We start from the raw sequence: 18983 nt of genomic DNA on the forward strand, positions 1-18983 counted from the left end.
ACCTTGGCCACTCGAACTGTGAAGAAGTTCTTCCTAATGTCCAATCTAAATCTGCTCTCTGCTAGCTTGTGGCCATTGTTTCTTGTAACCCCCGGGGGCGCCTTGGTGAATAAATACTCACCAATTCCCTTCTGTGCCCCCGTGATGAACTTATAGGCAGCCACAAGGTCGCCTCTCAACCTTCTCTTGCAGAGGCTGAAAAGGTCCAGTTTCTCTAGTCTCTCCTCATAGGTCTTGGTCTGCAGGCCCTTGACCATACGAGTTGCCCTTCTCTGGACCCTCTCCAAGTTATCCGCATCCTTCTTGAAGTGCGGCGCCCAGAATTGCACGCAGTACTCCAAATGCGGTCTGACCAGAGCCCGATAGAGGGGAAGTACCACCTCCCTGGACCTATTTGTCATGCATCTGCTGATGCACGATAAAGTGCCATTGGCTTTTCTGATGGCTTCGTCACACTGCCAGCTCATGTTCATCTTGGAGTCCACTAGGACTCCGAGATCCCTTTCCACCTCTGTGCCACCCAGCAGGTCATTCCCTAGGCTGTAAGTGTGCTGGACATTTTTCCTCCCTAGGTGCAGCACTTTGCATTTCTCCTTGTTGAACTGCATCCTGTTGTTTTCTGCCCACTTGTCCAACCTATCCAGGTCTGCCTGCAGCTGTTCCCTGACTTGTCTGTATGTCAGTGTGTCTGTCTGTCTGTAACACTTTTGGCCAGCTGTGCACATGCCGCCAAGAGGGCAGGTGGCAATTGGCTGCGTGGGCCCAGGCTGCACAGGCCCAAGTTTGAGCTGCTGCTGGTGACATAAGTGGCAGTGGTGAACATGCCCAAGGCCACTTGAGCAGGAGGGCTTCCCCATGCCTCCCTGCCTGAGGGCAAAGCGGGGGGTCACGGGAGTGGTGCCCCTCCCCCACACACCTCCCAGAACAGCTGGCAGGGAAGAGGAGGTGGCAGGCAGGGAGGGAGGGGAGCAGGGTGGAGGCAGCAAAGGGGGAGTCACGGGGGCAGCTGTTGTCAGGGCCGGGCGGTGGGGAGGGAGGGAGGTGGGGAGGGGAAGTGGGGTCATGGTGACAGTGCCCCCCCGCCACCCAACCCTGACAACAGCTGGCAGGGAGCGGGAGATGGTGGCGAGGGAGAGGAGTGGGGAGGGGAGGCACGGGGAAGCCCTGCTGTGAGGCAGAGGCAGGCAGGGGAGAGAGCCCCCACACCAGAGGCTGGAGGATGCAACGGTGGCAGTGGAGGAAGTCTTTAGATGGATGGCCCAAAAAGGTGAGCAGAGGGTGAGGGGGGGGCCATGTAAACACTCCGTGAAATCTGTCATTCTTGACGTGCAATTAGCTAGTGTGTGTGTGTATTATAATGTTTGCGTATTATATATACACAAAATGCATATTAAAAAAACCCAACTAATTTTATAATGGGGAATAAGCAGGAGGAACTCATTCTCCTGCTCAGTGCAAACAATTACGATGTCATAGGAATAACGGAGACCTGGTGGGACTCCACCCATGACTGGACCACGGGGATAGATGGCTATACCCTGTACAGGAGGGATCGTGTAGAGAAAAGGGGCGGGGGTGTAGCTCTCTATGTTAAGGAAAGCTATGCGTCCCTGCAAGCCGATACTGGCGACCAGGGTGGACGGCTGGAGACCCTCTGGGTTAAAATCCGTGGGGAACACGGCACAGGGGACACAATGGTGGGAGTCTATTACAGACCTCCCACCCAAAGTCCTGAGCTTGACCAGGAGTTTGCCCAGGAACTGGCTGAGGCCGCATGCTCCAGGACCATGGTTGTCATGGGTGACTTCAATTACCCGGACATCTCGTGGGAGGATCGCTCAGCAAAATCTGAGCGGTCGCAGAGCTTCCTCTCGTGCGTGGATGACCTCTACCTGACTCAAGAAGTCTATGGGCCAACGAGAGGCAAAACGCTGCTCAACCTGGTACTGGCTACTGGGGATGACCTAGTCGGCGACCTAGTGATCAATGGGAAGCTGGGTGACAGCGACCACGAGCTGATCACCTTCACCATCCGCCGAAAAGCTGGCAAGTCAGTCAGCAACACGGAAGTCCTTGACTTCAGGAAAGCCGACTTTGACAAGCACAGGAGGCTTGTCAGTGAGGCCCTAAGGGACTGTGACCACAGGGAGAGGGGAGTTCAAGAAGAGTGGTTGCTCCTCAAGGGAGCGATCCTCAATGCACAAACTAAGTCTATTCCATCTCGGAGGAAAGGCAGCAAGAGGGCACAGCAGCCCCCCTGGCTCTCCAGGGACCTAGCAGACCTCCTGAGGCTAAAAAGAAAGGCCTACAAAGGATGGAGGATGGGAGTCACCTCCAAGGAGGATTATTCTGCACTGGTCCGGTCCTGTAGGGAGCTGACCAGGAAAGCCAAAGCTGCAACTGAACTCCAGCTAGCTTTGAGCATCAAGGACAATAAAAAGTCCTTTTTCAGATATGTGGGGGAAAAGCCGGAGGAAAAGCAGGGGCAACGTTGGACCCCTGCTGAACCAGATGGGGCAACTGACAACTGACGCCCAGGAAAAAGCCAACCTATTAAATAGGTACTTTGCGTCGGTCTTTCATCAGCCCCATGGGACGCCCATGCCCGCTACAGGGCCGGGAAGTCCGGGTGAGGGTGATCCCCTGCCCTCCATTAATGCTGACTTCGTGAAGGAACATCTTGAGAAGCTGGATACCTTCAAGTCAGCCGGCCCTGACAATCTTCACCCCAGGGTACTCAAGGAGCTGGCGAGCATCATAGCCCAGCCTCTAGCGCGGATCTTTGAAAACTCTTGGCGCTCTGGTGTAGTGCCCGAAGACTGGAAGAAGGCCAATGTGGTGCCTATCTTCAAGAAAGGGAGGAAAGTGGATCCGGCTAACTATAGGCCCATCAGCCTGACTTCTATCCCAGGGAAGATCTTAGAAAAGTTTATTAAAGAGGCCATCCTTAATGGACTGGCCGACGCCAACATCTTAAGGGATAGCCAGCACGGGTTTGTTGCGGGTAGGTCTTGCTTGACCAATCTCATTTCCTTCTACGACCAGGTGACCTATCACCTGGACAAGCGAGATGAGATTGATGTCATATATCTTGACTTCAAAAAAGCCTTCAATCTGGTGTCCCATGATCGTCTCTTGGAGAAACTGGCCAATTGTCGCCTTGGGTCCTCCACGATCCACTGGCTGGAAAATTGGCTTTGGGGTCAGATCCAGAGGGTAGTAATTGATGGAAGTCACTCATCGTGGTGTCCGGTGACCAGTGGGGTCCCCCAGGGCTCTGTCCTTGGACCCATACTGTTCAACATCTTCATTAATGATGTGGACACTGGAGTCAGAAGCGGACTGGCCAAGTTCGCAGATGACACCAAATTTTGGGGCAAAGCATCCACACCAGAAGACAGGCGGATGATCCAGGCTGACCTGGACAGGCTCAGCAAGTGGGCGGACGAGAATCTGATGGTGTTCAACGCCGATAAATGCAAGGTTCTCCACCTTGGGAAAAAAAACCTGCAGCATCCTTATAGGCTCGGCAGTGCTTTGTTGGCTAGCACTATGGAAGAAAGAGACTTGGGGGTCATCATTGACCACAAGATGAACATAAGCCTGCAATGCGATGCTGCGGCTAGTAAAGCGACCAAAACGCTGGCTTGCATCCATAGATGCTTCTCAAGCAAATCCCGGGACGTCATTCTCCCCCTGTACTCGGCCTTAGTGAGGCTGCAGCTGGAGTACTGCGTCCAGTTTTGGGCTCCACAATTCAAAAAGGATGTGGAGAAGCTTGAGAAAGTCCAGAGAAGAGCCACGCGCATGATCAGAGGTCAGGGAAGCAGACCCTACGATGACAGGCTGAGAGCCCTGGGGCTCTTTAGCCTGGAAAAGCGCAGGCTCAGGGGTGATCTGATGGCCACCTACAAGTTTATCAGGGGTGACCACCAGTATCTGGGGGAACGTTTGTTCACCAGAGCGCCCCAAGGGATGACGAGGTCGAATGGTCACAGACTACTACAAGATCGTTTCAGGCTGGACATAAGGAAGAATTTCTTTACTGTCCGAGCCCCCAAGGTCTGGAACAGCCTGCCACCGGAGGTCGTTCAAGCGCCTTCATTGAACACCTTCAAGATGAAACTGGATGCTTATCTTGCTGGGATCATATGACCCCAGCTGACTTCCTACCCTTTGGGCGGGGGGCTGGACTCAATGATCTTCCAAGGTCCCTTCCAGCCCTAATGTCTATGAAATCTATGAAATATATATTTATATTCTCTCTCACTTTTATGGGAACCAATACCCACCCGCATATATTTTCTGTTTTAGAGTTTTACTAGGACTTAAATTTATGGAAAAGTACATGAAGGTCTAGGCCTTTCATTTTAATCTACAGATCTCTGTGAATCTGGGTAAAATTCCAAAGTATTAGTTTAACCAATAAAAATAATTTTTCACTATCAAAGATGTACAATTTTTACAATTTGCTCTCCACCTCAAGCACAGATTTGGTGATGAGCAATGAAAGAAAGTCAGCTTGGGCTGCATACTTCATTTGGTGACAGATCTCTTTATGCTATGCTTAAACCCATCTATGGGCCAACAACCAAATTCTTAGCACACTGAAGTAAATTGCTTTGTTCTCATCTCAGAGTTTCTTTGGTTCTTTTAATCAGGAAGTGTAATAATGCTAAAAGCCATACAGGAAGATAGAGAGTAGCAAATTTAGAGTCATAGAGTAGCAAATAAAGTCGTCGGGAAGGCTTTGGCTCTTTGGTGAGAGAGGCAGTGAGCTACTGGGAAGGGATGGCCTCCACCTCTCTCCGCTGGGGAGGAGGCTCTTCTCAGCCAGACTGGCTGACCTGCTCCACCAGGCTTTAAACTAAGCCCACCGGGGGATGGGGGGACTACTGCCACTGCTGGTCCACTGAGCAACCCTTGCAAAGCCAGCAGGTCAAGGCATTTAAGGGATCCCACCCCTGCCCCAGCCCTGGAACAATCTGTAGGCAAGGCAGGGGCCCCCAAGGGGACACTTGTGTGCCTACACAGAAATGCCAGGAGCTTGAGGAATAAACAGAAGGAACTTGTCCTCCTGCTAAACGTAAATAACTATGATGTCATAGGGATAACGGAGACCTGGTGGGACTCCACCCATGACTGGACCACAGGTATAGATGGCTATACCCTGTACAGGAGGGATCGAGTGGACAAAAGGGGAGAAGGTATAGCTCTCTATGTCAAGGAAAGCTACACGTCCCTGCAAGTTGACATTGGTACCCACAGTAGGCGACTTGAGACCCTCTGGGTTAAAATCCATGAGGAACATGGCACACGGAATACTACGGTGGGAATCTACTACAGACCCCCTACCCAGGGTCAAGACCTTGACCAGGAGTCTGCCAGGGAATTAGCTGAGGCCGCACAATCCTGGTGCATGATTGTCATGGGAGACTTTAACTACCCAGACATCTCGTGGGAGGGGTGCTGAGCCAAATCCGAGCCGTCGCAAAGCTTTCTCTCATGCATGGATGACCTCTATCTGATGCAGAAAGTCTACGGGCCGACGACAGGTAAGACACTGCTCGACTTCGTACTGGCAACCAGGGATGACCTAATCAGCGACCTAATGATCGAAGGGAAGCTGGGTGACAGTGACCATGAGCTGATCACCTTCACCATCTGCTGTAAAGCTGGCAAGTCAGTCAGTAATACAGAAGTCCTCGACTTCAGGAAAGATGACTTTGACAAGCTAAGGAGGCTTGTCAGTGAGGCCCTAAAGGGCCACAACTCAAAGGGGAGGGGAGTTCAGGACAAGTGGTTGCTCCTCAAGGAAGCAATCCTGGATTCGCAAGCAAAGTTCATCCCATCCGGAGGAAAGGCAGCAAAAGGGCACAGCAGCTCCCTTGGCTCTCCAGGGAACTGGCGGACCTCCTGCATCTTAAAAGGAAGACCAACAAAGGATGGAGGACTGGAACCACCACCAAGGAGGAATACTCTACTCTGGTCCAGACCTGCAGAGAGCAAACCAGGAAAGCCAAGGCTGAGATGGAACTCCAGCTAGCTACAAATATCAAGGAAAATAAAAGCTCCTTTTTTAGATATGTAGAGAGCTGACAACGGATGCCCAGGAAAAAGGAAACTTGCTTAATGGGCACTTTGCATCAATTTTTCACCAGTCCCATGGGACGCCCCTGCCCACTTGGGTCAGGGAGGCGCGGGTGAGGGAGATTCCTTGCCCTCCATCAATGCTGACCTCGTGAAGGAACACCTTGACAGTCAGCCTGTCAGGAAACCTTCAAGTCAGCCGGCCCTGAAGGTTTACACCCAAAGGTACTCAAGGAGCTGGCAAGCATCATAGCTCAGCCCCTGGCACAGATCTTTGAGAACTTCTGGTGCTCTGGTAAAGTGCCCAAAGGTTGGAAGAAGGCCAAAGTCATGCCTAATCTTCAAGAAAGGGAGGAAAGTAGATCCGGCAAACTACAGGCCCATCAGCCTTTGGAAAAGATTATCAAAGAGGCCATTCTTAACAGATTAGCTGACAACAATATTCTGAGGGATACCCAGCACGGGTTTGTTGCGCATAGGCCTTGCTTGACCAATCTTATTTCCTTTTATGACCAGGTGACCTATCACCTGGACAAGGGGGAAGAGATTGATGTCGTATATCTTGACTTCAAAAAAGCCTTCGATCTGGTATCCCATGATCACCTCTTAGCAAAACTGGCTAACTGCGGCCTTGACCTCACCACAATCTGCTGGCTGGGGAACGGGCTCCGCGGCAGGACTCAGAGGCTGGTGGTTGATGGAAGCCAATTGTCTGGGTGCGCAGTCACCAAAGGGGTCCCTCAATGCTCTGTCCTAGGGCCTATACTGTTTAACATCCTCATCAATGATGTAGACATTGGTGTCAGAAGCGGGCTGGCCAAGTTTGCCGATGACACCAAACTCTGGGGTAAAGCATCCACACCTGAGGATAGGAGGGTGATCCAGGCAGATCTTGACAGGCTCAAGAAATGGGTGGATGAGAACCTGATGGTGTTCAACACCAAAAAATGCAAGGGTCTCAACCTTGGGAGGAAAAACCTGCAGCATCCGTACAGGCTCAGCAGTGCAATGCTGGTTAGCACTACAGATGAAAGGGACTTGGGGGTCATGATTGACCACAAGATGAACACGAGCCTTCAATGTGATGCTGTGGCTAGTAAAGCGAGCAAATGGCTTGCATCCGTAGATCCTTCTCAAGCAAATCCCGGGATGTCATTCTCCCATTGTCCTTGGCCTAGGTGAGGCCGCAGCTGGAGTACTGCGTCCAGTTTTGGACTCCGCAATTCAAAAAGGATGCAGAAAAGCTTGAGAATGCAGAGGAGAGCCACATGCATGATCAGAGGTCAGGAAAACAGACCTTATGATGAGAGGCTGAGAGCCATGGGACTCTTCAGCCTAGAAAAGCCAGGCTCAGGGGTGATCTGGTGGTCACCCATAAGTTTATCAGGGGTCCTCATCAGGATCTGGGGGAACGTCTGCTCACCAGAGTGCCCCAAGGGATGACAAGATCAAACTGTCACAAACTCTGCTATGACCGATTCAGGCTGGACATAAGGAAGAACTTCTTTACTGTCTGAGACCCCAAAGTTTGGAATAGACTGCTGTCAGAGGCGGTTCAAGCACCCACTTTGAATGCCTTCAAGACACATTTGGATGCTTATCTTGCTGGGATCCTATGATCCCTGCTACCTTCCTGCCCCCGGGGCAAGGGGCTGGACTTGATGATCCTCTGGGGTCCCTTCTAACCTGAATGTCTATGAAATCTATCAAAGGCTCTACTACAGTTGAACACAGTTTGCATTCTAGCAACACAGTCAAAAGTTGACTGCAAATAGACACATACCCTTCCTTCCTTTGAGTGCCATTAATTTACCAATAATGCTTACCATGGTCACTAAATAGCAGCTGCTTCCATTTTTGCCTTTCTGCCTCTGAAGCCTTAAAACCCAACACAGATTTCAGTTCTTGTAATACTCTTTTAGACTCTTCCCTCTCATGTCTTTGTCTCTCCCTCTCTTCTTGGGAAAAGCAGTAAAAGTCATCTGTTCTGTATTCACTGTCCATATCTGTATCTTCAACATACGCTTCCAATTCCTGAGGAAAAAGAATAAAATTGTTTTTTTCACCTGATGAGTCCCCATGGCCCAGTTCTAAGAGTTGCTGTACAATCTTTAGCTTCCAGAGGAGGTCATGCTAGGCAAGTCTAACCTGCTTCTGCAGTATTTCCCAGGTAGCACTCTGCTTATCTGCTCCTGCTCTGCCAAGCTCAGAAATGAGGTACTGAAGATGTCCTGAGAGCACCCCCTGGAGCCACTCCCAGGCATGCTGAAGACAAATGTTTTGAGACCAGATGCAGGGGTGCACTCAGAATGGTTTTACAGCCTCATTTCTGGGTTTAGTGGGGCAGGAGTGGATGGGTGGACTTTGCTGCAGTGCTCTCAAGAACCCTGTGGATGCAAAACAATCGTCTTTAAGGTGAAAGAAAACAACCCAAAATTGGTTTTGGTAAAGCATAACTTAATTGTCCAAAAGTGAAGAGATTATATAAACCCTCTAAGACTACTTAGGGCAGGGCTGCCTAACTTCTGGGTGGCCAGGAGCTGCATGCTACGCAAGCTGCAGATTCAGGGCTGGTGGGGCCCTAAGCTAGGGGTTCCCAACCTTTCTATACTGCGACCCAGAAAATTATGGATTGGAAGCGGCAGCAGCCTAGAAAACTGTGGATCACCACGTGAAGGCCCATGGCTGGAATTTCCAGCCAGAACACAGGTAAAGATACCTCCACCCTCCAGCGGGAGGGGGTGGGCCCAAACCTCAACTGCAGCTGCTGCAGGCCCTGTGGGAGGAGTCACGGCCTCTCCAGCCAGCTCTGCAGGGCCACAGTTTGCTGGTCCACGGTCACTTCCACTTAGAGGCCCCAAGCTGAAGTTTTCTTAGCTTATACCTAAATCTGGCACTGTGCAGATCTAAGGGATGTACACTGTGCAGGCCACTTGCCATGTGCGTAGCTGCTCCCTGACGTGTGTTGTACAGGCAGAATGGCTGTCCCTGCTGCACATGCAACGTAAGCAGCTTGATCTCCTCCCTGAGATCCCTCACACCATTCTGCTCTGCCCCAAAAGCCAGAAGAGGGAGCTGAAGCCTGAAGATCCCAGCCACTGAAGCAGCAGGAGCAGTGGGGGGAGTGGTGGCCAGGAAGGAGCCTGCAGGTTAACATGCAGCCACCATGTTAACTCCTAGCAGGCCTGTATGTGGCCTGTGGCCCACCAGCTATGATAGGGTAGAACAAATAAGAATCCTTTATCACCTTCCTTTTCTTCACTTAAGGAATGTATCATTAGTTGCCCACCATGTCTGCCTTATTGAGTAAGGTAAGATCAGTGCCTGAGCAGCTGAAAATGAAATGGACAAGAAAAACATCAGCACTAAGAAAACCCCATATATAATATTTTGAAAGCTTCTATTTACTCTTACCTGCTCTTCAGGGACTGGGTCTTTGTCCTCTATGTGCAGGGTGGAGTGTAGTAAAGGTAGCATGGTACAGTGTGTGTTATCAAAAGATACTTCGGGTTTACCTTGAGGAAATAAATAAAGATGGATGAAGTGCTGAAATGAATAAGCAACTGAATTTCAGCGGTTCAGTGTGGTACTGCTTGCCGCAGAATGACTCGAATGCAACTTAAACAAAAAACACACTTTTACTTTTCTGAGCAACTTATAACAACTAGCTTACTAGAAGTTTGATGATACCCTTCAAGAATTATTAGGAACCTGTCGGACATTTTACAGTACTTTACATTAAGTTCAGAGTATTGAGGGGTTTGCCACGTTTTTTTTCCTCCGTTATTTGAATTGTAAGAATTGACAAAGTTTGAAATGAAATACATGTAGAAGTTAACAATAATTTCTTCTATATCCTTTATATTTGGAATGGTTGCCCAATAGAAGTGCTGGTCTAAAGCAGATGCCACTCCTTAGATGTACCCATAGTTCTGCACTTAATGTATTACCACTGTACAGGTATGCAGAATGCACTTTTACAAATACGGTGAGGTTCTTTTGCACTTGAATACATCAATTAATGTGTTTAAACTTGACTTATGACAGTCAGTAGAAAGAAAAATACATTTTCACGTTGACTTCAATTCACTGCATTTCCTTCTGGCAATGACAGATTGGAGTGAATTTTGGGCCTAGACATTCTAAAGATGAATGGAATAGAAATGGCTAAGATAGTAGAATTAATTTATAGAAGTGGTCACTGTGGTAAATCATAAGGCCCTTTTGTCCCACAACTGATAATGTTCTCTTGAAAACAAATAATTACGTTCCTATCCTTTTAAGTTTAGAAGATAACCTGAAGAGTGAGATGAGAAATGTGCCCCAAGGGATGACAAGATTGAATGGTCACAAATTATTCCATGACCGTTTCAGGCTGGACATAAAGAAGAACTTCTTTACTGTCTGAGCCCCCAAGGTTTGGAATAGACTGCTGCCAGACGTGGTTCAAGCACCTACTTTAAACCCCTTCAAGAGACATTTGGATGTTTATCTTGCTGGGATCCTATGACCCCTGCTGACTTCCTGCCCCTGGGGCAGGGGGCTGGACTCAGTGATCTTCTAGGTCCCTTCCAGCCCTAACATCTAGGAAATCTATGAATGTAATCAATGTAATTCCAACCTCCTGAGTCTGCAGTGTAGACCAAGAGAACTAAGATGACTGAGCTGTTTTTTTCATGTCAACGGAGAGCTATTTCTGAAGTTTAAAGCATGACAACATAAATGAAAACAGCGTTAGCTATTTCAATGCTGATCAGTTTAGGATAAAATTAAGCTAAATGCTTATGCCAAAAAAAAAAAACAAAACAAAACCTGAAAATGCCTCTTGTACCTCTTCAAGCACCAAAAGCTGCTGCTACCATTTGGTAGGCCACAATCAATCCTTTGGATCTTGGTGTACATGTAAGAGGTCTAGTCAGGTGCCTGATGAACCTGCTTGTACCGAGTCCTGTGATCATCACACCAAGACCTTCAACACATATGCCTAAGCAAGAGTATGGAGGAGTGGAGGCTGCCCAAGACGTACCATCCCCCCTTATGACCACAGACAGAATCCAAAGGCCAGACTGAGTCCAGATAGTCAGTGCCTCGATAGCTGTAGTTTCTGCCAGAGAGCAACAGATGAGAACTGCTGCTGACTACCTAATGCCTAAGCAAGGGCACACTTCTGTCAGAGTGATGTCCTTTAGCCTTTTTCCAACCAAGGAGTAGCCACAAGGCAGTGGGGGCTAGGGTTGATCCTGCTACCATCCAGTCAGTTGCTAAAAGCATCAATTTTTTCCCCTGGACATCTTATGTGATATAAACATTTTCAGTTTATATGATGAAGTTAGCTGTCCCCTACAAAAGCTTATGCTTCTCTGAATCAGCTAGCCTCTAAGGCCCCTGGCAAGTGTTACAATTGTTAACCATGCAATAAACTGTAACATGTCACAATGTTCAAACAATATACCACCTGATAACAAAGCTGAAAAAATGGTGATCCAGCCTCAAAGATGTTATTTGTAAAATATAAACTATCTTTGCAGTTTGTTTGTATCACACTTTAATTTGAACTTGTGGCATGTTATTAAGGTGATAGTGTTTAAGCAGGTCCTCCAGCATCCCCAGATGGACTGCTCCCTGCCCCTTCCCCACTTTCTGCAAGGAACATAATTCTGCTGCCCCAGACCACAGCAGCAAGAGATGTCATGTTTCACCCCCTTCCTCCTTTTCTCCAACCAGCTTTCAAGGCTGCTTCTTTAAGAAGCCATTTAGCACCTCTCCATGAAAGCCAGAGTGTAAACAAACATTCAACTAACATACCTAACTTGTCTGACAGGTGAGAGATGGGGAAAAAGCACCTCATGAGGTTGCTGGAGAGTTCAAGTCCTAGGGCTGCTGCCCATCACTGCTTGCACTTCTCATAGATCTCCTAGATCTGAATGAGGGTCAGGTGAGCAGCTTCTTCCCCCAAGAGGAACCCAGCTGACTTCTCAATCTCAGCACAGCTAAAGGCAGGGATGATAGCCCCTGTCAGCAGCTCTCCAGCTCCACTTGCTGGAGAGAGCTGACAGAGCAAATTCCTAAGGCACGTCTTCCTCCCTGGATAACTTACCCTTTCAATATGAAGCAGGGCACATGGCACAATGTTTCCAATGAGTGATATTACCAGTTGCTTGATGGAAAGAACATCTGTCAGAGGCCCAGACTGCCATCCTACCTTGCCTTCTGCCTGATTTTGGATTAACATGGCTAACTACTTCTCTAAATTTATAAATCTATATGCTGAAAAACTAAAACTGTGAGTGGGGCATAAAACCAAATGGGAATATGCATCAACAAACAGCAGTGGTCACTGTACCTGCTGTATAATATAGCTTTGTAGCCAATTTATTTTAAAAATGGGGGGGGTTACATTTTATTTTTAAACTGCTACAGTTGCTGAATTTCCTGTCTGATGGATTAAAACATTGCAAAATCCAGGAAGTTTACAGCAGAGCATTATGGTCTTGCTTATAAATACCTAAAACAGATGTATATATCTGCAAGAATTCAAAGAAACAAAGATCATGCAATGCCTTAGCTAACCCTAAATAAGCTATTTCATCTTGTACAAGAAGTAGCAGATGACTGGAGGCCCAAAATGTGCAGACTCAAGTACTGAATCTGTTGTATAAGAAAGGGATATGGGGAGAGAGCAGTCCATTAAAAGGTTTAGAGCAAGCTTTAGAGTGAGAATACACCAAAGAGTTTCAATGAATCAATCTCTGTGATATATTTTAGTAGAAATTAATTTTCCTGCAGGTAATAAAAAACCACCACTTCCTCTCAGGGGCTGTTAAACATCTGACAGCATCAGTGATTAACGGAACTAGTCCTATAAAAAGTCCAGTAGAAATGATCAGAGAAGAAGCTGGAGAATTTTTGTAATAATTATCATGCAAGATAACTTACATTGGCATCAGCATTCATACAGAGCTGATAAGAATACATATGAGTGATATTCAATCAGATAGGTTTAACAACAGACACATTGATGAGAAGGATAAAACTTAGTAGGTATCATATACAAGTACAGGAAATATAGTATTTAGAGCAGGAAGAATCTACAGTCAGTTCAATGAAATCTAGCAAGGGCCGATTAACTGAGTCTGCTCCGCACACAAGCTGACACACCTGGCGCTGCATTACATGCATTTGCATAAATGGTGAAATGCAAGTCAGTGCTGAGAAAATGGCGGCAGTGCACTTTTGAACTAAAATATCTTCAATGTGTTTTAGTTCAAGTGTGCTGCTTCCACTTTCTCAGTGCTGACATGAATTTCATTATTTATACAAATGCAAGTTCTGCAAGCAAATGTGTGTACAAATGCCCTTATTTACAAACCTCAGACTGCCCCCACATTCACAGCTGTGACTTGCCACTACAGTGCTGATGAGAAGGGGCAAAACTAGGAGCTGGAGCTGTGAGTTGCCACTAGAGGGCTGGTGAGCCAGGACAAGCTTTTATCTCTGCTCTGTGGAGGAGAGGGACCAGGGGAGGAGATCCTGGGATACTGAAGAACTTCAACTTGGGCAGCACATCTGTAGGGAATAGCCACACCTTAACGGAACAGGAGTTGGGTGGTGGGGATCAGAGATAATCCTGCTCTGGTGTGGTGTAACTTTGAGCTGCATAATGGCTAGGGACAGACATTCAAAAACCCTGAGCCTGAATTGATTCAATCTTTGCAGGTTAGTATAACCTGGCTAGGCTGAACTGGTTTGTAACTAGACATTCTCTCTGGACTGAGGAAATTCAGACACACGCCTGCAGTGGCTCCAGCTAGAAGCCAGAGGCACTAGAGCAACCCTGCTAAGCTGAAGGGGATATGGCTAGGCCCCAGCAGGACATTCCGATTAGGAAGGTCTGCTTACACCATCCCAGACTTTTCCCCACTCGCTGCTCAAGGGGTGGGAGTGTTGCCAGACCCCAGTCCCCTGCTAGCACTCTGAAGCAAGGCTGTGTGTGCAGTGCATGCATCTGTTGATGATACAGAGCTTTTCAATCTCCCTACTTCTTTATACTTTCTGCAGCAAACTGACAGGCAAGCGAGCCAGCGGGGAGCTGATAGTATTTATCACTCCACCAGCAAAACAACAGCCTCTCTTCATTAGTTCAAATTCTTCTTGAACAGTTTACCAACTGACCTGCTGATTATCTCCAAAAAGCCTAAGCAGTCACTGTTCTGTCTGCCTGTCCCAGTGAAATTGGAGACACACACACAGTCACCTCTCGGCATTAGCTAGCATACCACGTACCTAGGGTCCGTAGGGATGGGGTCCATGCTGTAAGAGATGGGAGAGAGGGAGGAAGTATTCCTATTTCAGCAGCAAGGGGTGGGAGGTAAGGCAGGGAGAAGCCAGGCAGACCCTGCTGTGCCTGCAGTCTCTGCCAGAGCTCCAGCCAGGGAGGGGGGGCAGCCCTGCTGTGGAGCAGAAAGCCCCATCCAGCCCAGAGAGCATGCCAGGATGCTAGGGATGTCTGGTTTATTTTAAACCAGCAAGGGGTCTGGGATAGACATTGCATAAACTGGTTTGAACCAAATCAGCTAAGTCTGATATACTACATTCAACCCGGTTTATCTCAAACCGGTTTCAGCCATTTTCAAACTGGTTTATGTGCACTGAATATCTGTTCTGTTAAAGGTTTAAACTAGTTTCAGATCACTTAAACCGGTTTATGTGTAATATCTGTCCCTAGCCCATGATTGCTTAGCACCACTTTAAAAAAGTGTTAATGGGAAGACAATCCAGGGGTTAAGAGCTCTAGGAGCTGCCCAAAACTACCATGTAACAAGGTCCTATGTGTTGACACAGGAATCCATACAGTTAAATACCAAACATAAGGATATGCAGAACTAGACAGATGAAAGGCAGCCATCTAGGGTTCCATATTTAAGATTATAGAGAGTCCCACATGGCATTTTCATAACTGCCATTCTGAATCTTGTTTTTTGCATTTTGGAGCTGAGACTAAGTGTATAACACTCTTCACTATGTTCCAGGTTAACATGGGATCCTCTCCTCCACAGCAGTCAATCAGTAGTCTCCTTTAAACAGTGTACTCATTATGAAATCAGAGAAGAGAAAACCACATGCTCATATGCTAGCCAGGCAAAAGAGGGATGGAGGAAGAAAACCCAAGCACTATTGCTGCCAGGGCACCAATCTATCTAAGACTGGACCCATGGAAATAATAAATCGAAATGCTGATTATAATTTACATTTAAAGATGGAGAAGCAAAAAACTCTAAATTTATATAAACAAAACATGGCAGAATTTTACAATACATAGATGTTTGCCACTTATACACAGTATATAAATTGTAGAGTTTGTCCCCAAGGGCTGGATCTCAAGTGTCAAAAATGGTTCTCCTTCTAATACCCCCCATAAACTGATGTTGAAAATGACTGTCCTACTGCTCCTAACAGGGGCAGATGAAGTTTAACATCTATTGCAGGAAAAAGTGCTAGACACCAAATTCAACAAGGTATTTTACCATGGAGTTTTCTCCACTACCATTATCAAAAAAGGCTCATTTGGTATTCTACAAAGGATCTTAAAAACAAAACAAGATTTAAATAATTTCAGCAAGTAAATATCTATCTATATTACAGGAATCACCTTTCTAAAATGTACAGGAGACATTAAAAACACAGATTATGCTAAACCTGTAATAAGTCATTCACAATGACCAGTCATATTACCCTTCAAAGAGCAATAAAGTAAAGAGGAAATGGAAACAGGACACGCCTACATGCATGGCTGATAGGTTCTTAGTTCACAGAAGTTAAACCAAGCAGGAATATACCAGGAAAGTCTAAAAAAAAGTCAAAACACATAATTGTTTTTTTAAACAGCTTCCAAAAACTAAATCAGAGAATTTATTACAAAACAGATGGAAAACTAACAGATTTCCAGAAGAGTTCCAGGACAGTAACTGAAAGTGAAATGTAACATACTAGACCCCCCCAAAATTACATTTTGAGTTTAAAATTGGATTTAAAATAGGAACCCCCACAAAATACAAGGGGTCCTGCATTAGAATAGGCTATTAAAACTTAAAAGCAGGGTTCTCAAGCTTGTCCTATTGAACTCTATTTCTTTACAGGAATCAATTTGATTTACTCATCTATAAACCAGCCATACAGTCATTAAAAAAACCCCACAACTTTGCTGTCAGTTAAGTCAACTGTCACAACCCAATTAAGTAGTGCCCATGTCACAAACAAGTAAAACCATTCAAAACAGTTTTTTTCTGTACTAGGTTAACTAAGGGTTAACAATAATGATAGTAACCGCTTTTTTTTTTTTGCTGCGCATGTCAAAAAGAAATTTATAACTGCGACACTAACATGAAATGAAACTTAGCCTTCTGTGCTGTACATAAATCATTATAACTGGTCAGAGAAAACAGGGAGTAACCCTGTGAGATAACACCCTAGCGAAGACCGCTAGATAATTGGCGATTCTAATTAAATTTATGACGTGGCGAAAAGCAATTGGCTATTACACAAATAAAACCCGTCTTGACTTCCGTGAAGAATGGGAGACCTCCCCACACACACCTGAAAAAACCTCTAAACGTATGTGTGAGAATAACTGACAAATTGATCGCTTGTCAGTCTCCCCCGTCTCAACCTTATCAGATGTAAATCAACCACCTGCCGGCTCGATTTTTTCTCCGTTTATCTGCCTGATCAACGAACTCTTATGCAGACCGACATACAACCTTCGAACCTTAAGCTGTAACTAACCAAGTATCTCTGACCTCCGCTATTCACCACCTTGACGGCATGAGTAAATAATCTTGCTTTGCAACCGATAAGCGTCTGCCTAATTAATTCCACTCCAAGCGTCACAAGTACCCGCCTGACGGCCTTCTAAGGCCCCGGACCCTTATCTGCCCAGGTGGGAGTCAGGGAGAGCTGCTGGCCGGCTGCCCTGGGTCCCGACATGGCGTCACGAACAGGATCAAGGGGAAATGTAATGAAGGTGGAATTAATTAAGAACTGCCCCGGTGTAGTGGGGGGCGCTGCGTAAATAACGCGGATGAATTATGGGCCCACATCGCTTATCACCAAGCGAGGGGAGCGGAGACGGGGTGCGTCAGCGGCTACTTCTTGCTGAGAGGAGAGGAGGGAGTTGGAAAGGAGTGGGGAAGCTCCGAGTGGGACAAAGAAAAGATGATTAATGTAGTGTCACTCCTACTGCGTGAAAATGCAAACTTAAAAACCCAGTTAGCTACAGTCAGCAAAGCTGCTGCGGAGATGGCAGCGTGCCAAAACCCTCCGTTGCCACCAAAAAATGGCACCGAGAAAAATATGAACTGCCCGGAGAACCTGAAAAAGAAGGGCGGAGCTACAGAAGAACAGGTGGAACTCCATCCAGCTACCCCGCCCCCTGAGATGACGTCGCTCCCAATGGCACCACCTCCGTCCCACAGGGAGGGGGCAACGAGAGAGAATCCGATCCTCTCATCAGACACAGTAACAACTGCAGCTGCCGCTCATCCTGTAACAATAACCAAGCAAGTAACCAACCCAAAGGGTGCAACCACCACCACCACCCTTGACGTCATCAAAGCATGCATGAAGATTTATGGAGAAGAGGATACCACCAACCTTCGCCTTCTCCTCAACCTGCTTGCTACTCAGCCAGCAGAAAATCTTTTAAGTCAACTTCCACAACTGCAAGCCCTTATAAAGTCAGCAACCGCAAACTCAGCCGTTGCCCTAAGCTACCTTACTGCATATCAAGTCGAACATCAAAAGCCAAGACATTCCCAATTCAACTTACGAAAGGAATCAAGACTGCCACCCCAGAGGACACCAGAGGAAAGAGCCATGTTTGGGTTCCTCCTAAACCACTTCACGCTTACCAAACAACGGCTACACGTCCTAGGAGATGTGGAACAACGACAACTGGCACATATACTAGGCTACCAATCTCGACCGATCCCGCCAACCGGTCCGGGCCCCGGAGGCACCCACGCCTAACAGCGCACTCCGGATAACACCGCAGCCTGCCCCAACAAACAACTACTTGAAGGGGGCATCTATGAACTAGCGCTTCAAAAGCCCCAACCATGAAAGCTAAAACTCACCCCTAGACACCACACCATCGTCAACCACATCCGCGAGTGCACAAGGAAGTCATCTGCGAACCCGAGCAGTATCCTGGCTCCTACTCTGTGCTCCTAGAAGGCGATCAAACCTGGTCGCTCATCATAGCTCATCACAACTGGCTAACTCGCCGCCATGCTATTCACCGAGTATGGCCACCCTTTTCTTTGTTTGTTTGTCTGTTTGTTTGTTTTGTCCCCTTACAGGCCCAGCGGTAACAAAGAAGCAATCTATAACTGCCCGATCGCAAGAATCACTGAGCACCAACCTGCAGCACACCTGAGTCGACGACACAATGACTGCCTGCTCATATGTCGCAAGCAGGGTCGTCGCTCTATTCCTGCTGTTACCAACAGATTTCTCGGCGAACAGAGCTAACTTCGAAACCTCCAACTCGGTCCTAAACCTTCTGTCATTGTAGGCCAAAGACACAATTAACGATTCATTTTATGGTTTTCTTTTCCTGTTAATAATCTTGTACATATTTGTTTTGTTTTGTTTTGTTTTAAAGCCTGTTCGAAACTTTACGCAGTGAAGCCAAGTCATAATGTTTTGAGTGGAAAGCTCTGAATTATTAAAAGAGAACAGCATTGATAATCTGAAGGTTTGGGGGATGTCGCAGAAAGGTCGAGTGTAGACAAAAGCATTGAATGAGAGAGAGAAAAGAGAGAAAATTTTGCCTTTTTAGTTTGGTTTCTTAACTGGAACACGAGAGAGCACAAGAGACAAATGTGAAGGCTTAT

General features: G+C 47.0%; 1 protein-coding gene across 4 annotated transcripts in view; it reads right to left on the minus strand.

Moving 5' to 3' along the window:
- The window catches only part of VEZT (vezatin, adherens junctions transmembrane protein), a 126882-nt gene that overhangs the window by 22846 nt on the left and 85053 nt on the right, over positions 1-18983 (minus strand). For all 4 annotated transcript variants that reach the window (XM_019489264.2, XM_006273628.4, XM_014606725.3 and 1 more), the window contains exons 10-11: positions 9505-9605; positions 7917-8124 (exon numbers count right to left, since the gene is read on the minus strand). In XM_019489264.2, coding sequence (XP_019344809.1) covers positions 7917-8124; positions 9505-9605 — 309 coding nt within the window. The remainder of the gene's footprint in view (positions 1-7916; positions 8125-9504; positions 9606-18983) is intronic.

Source organism: Alligator mississippiensis, chromosome 4 (genome assembly GCF_030867095.1).
Source record: "Alligator mississippiensis isolate rAllMis1 chromosome 4, rAllMis1, whole genome shotgun sequence".
Classification (NCBI taxonomy): domain Eukaryota; kingdom Metazoa; phylum Chordata; order Crocodylia; family Alligatoridae; genus Alligator; species Alligator mississippiensis.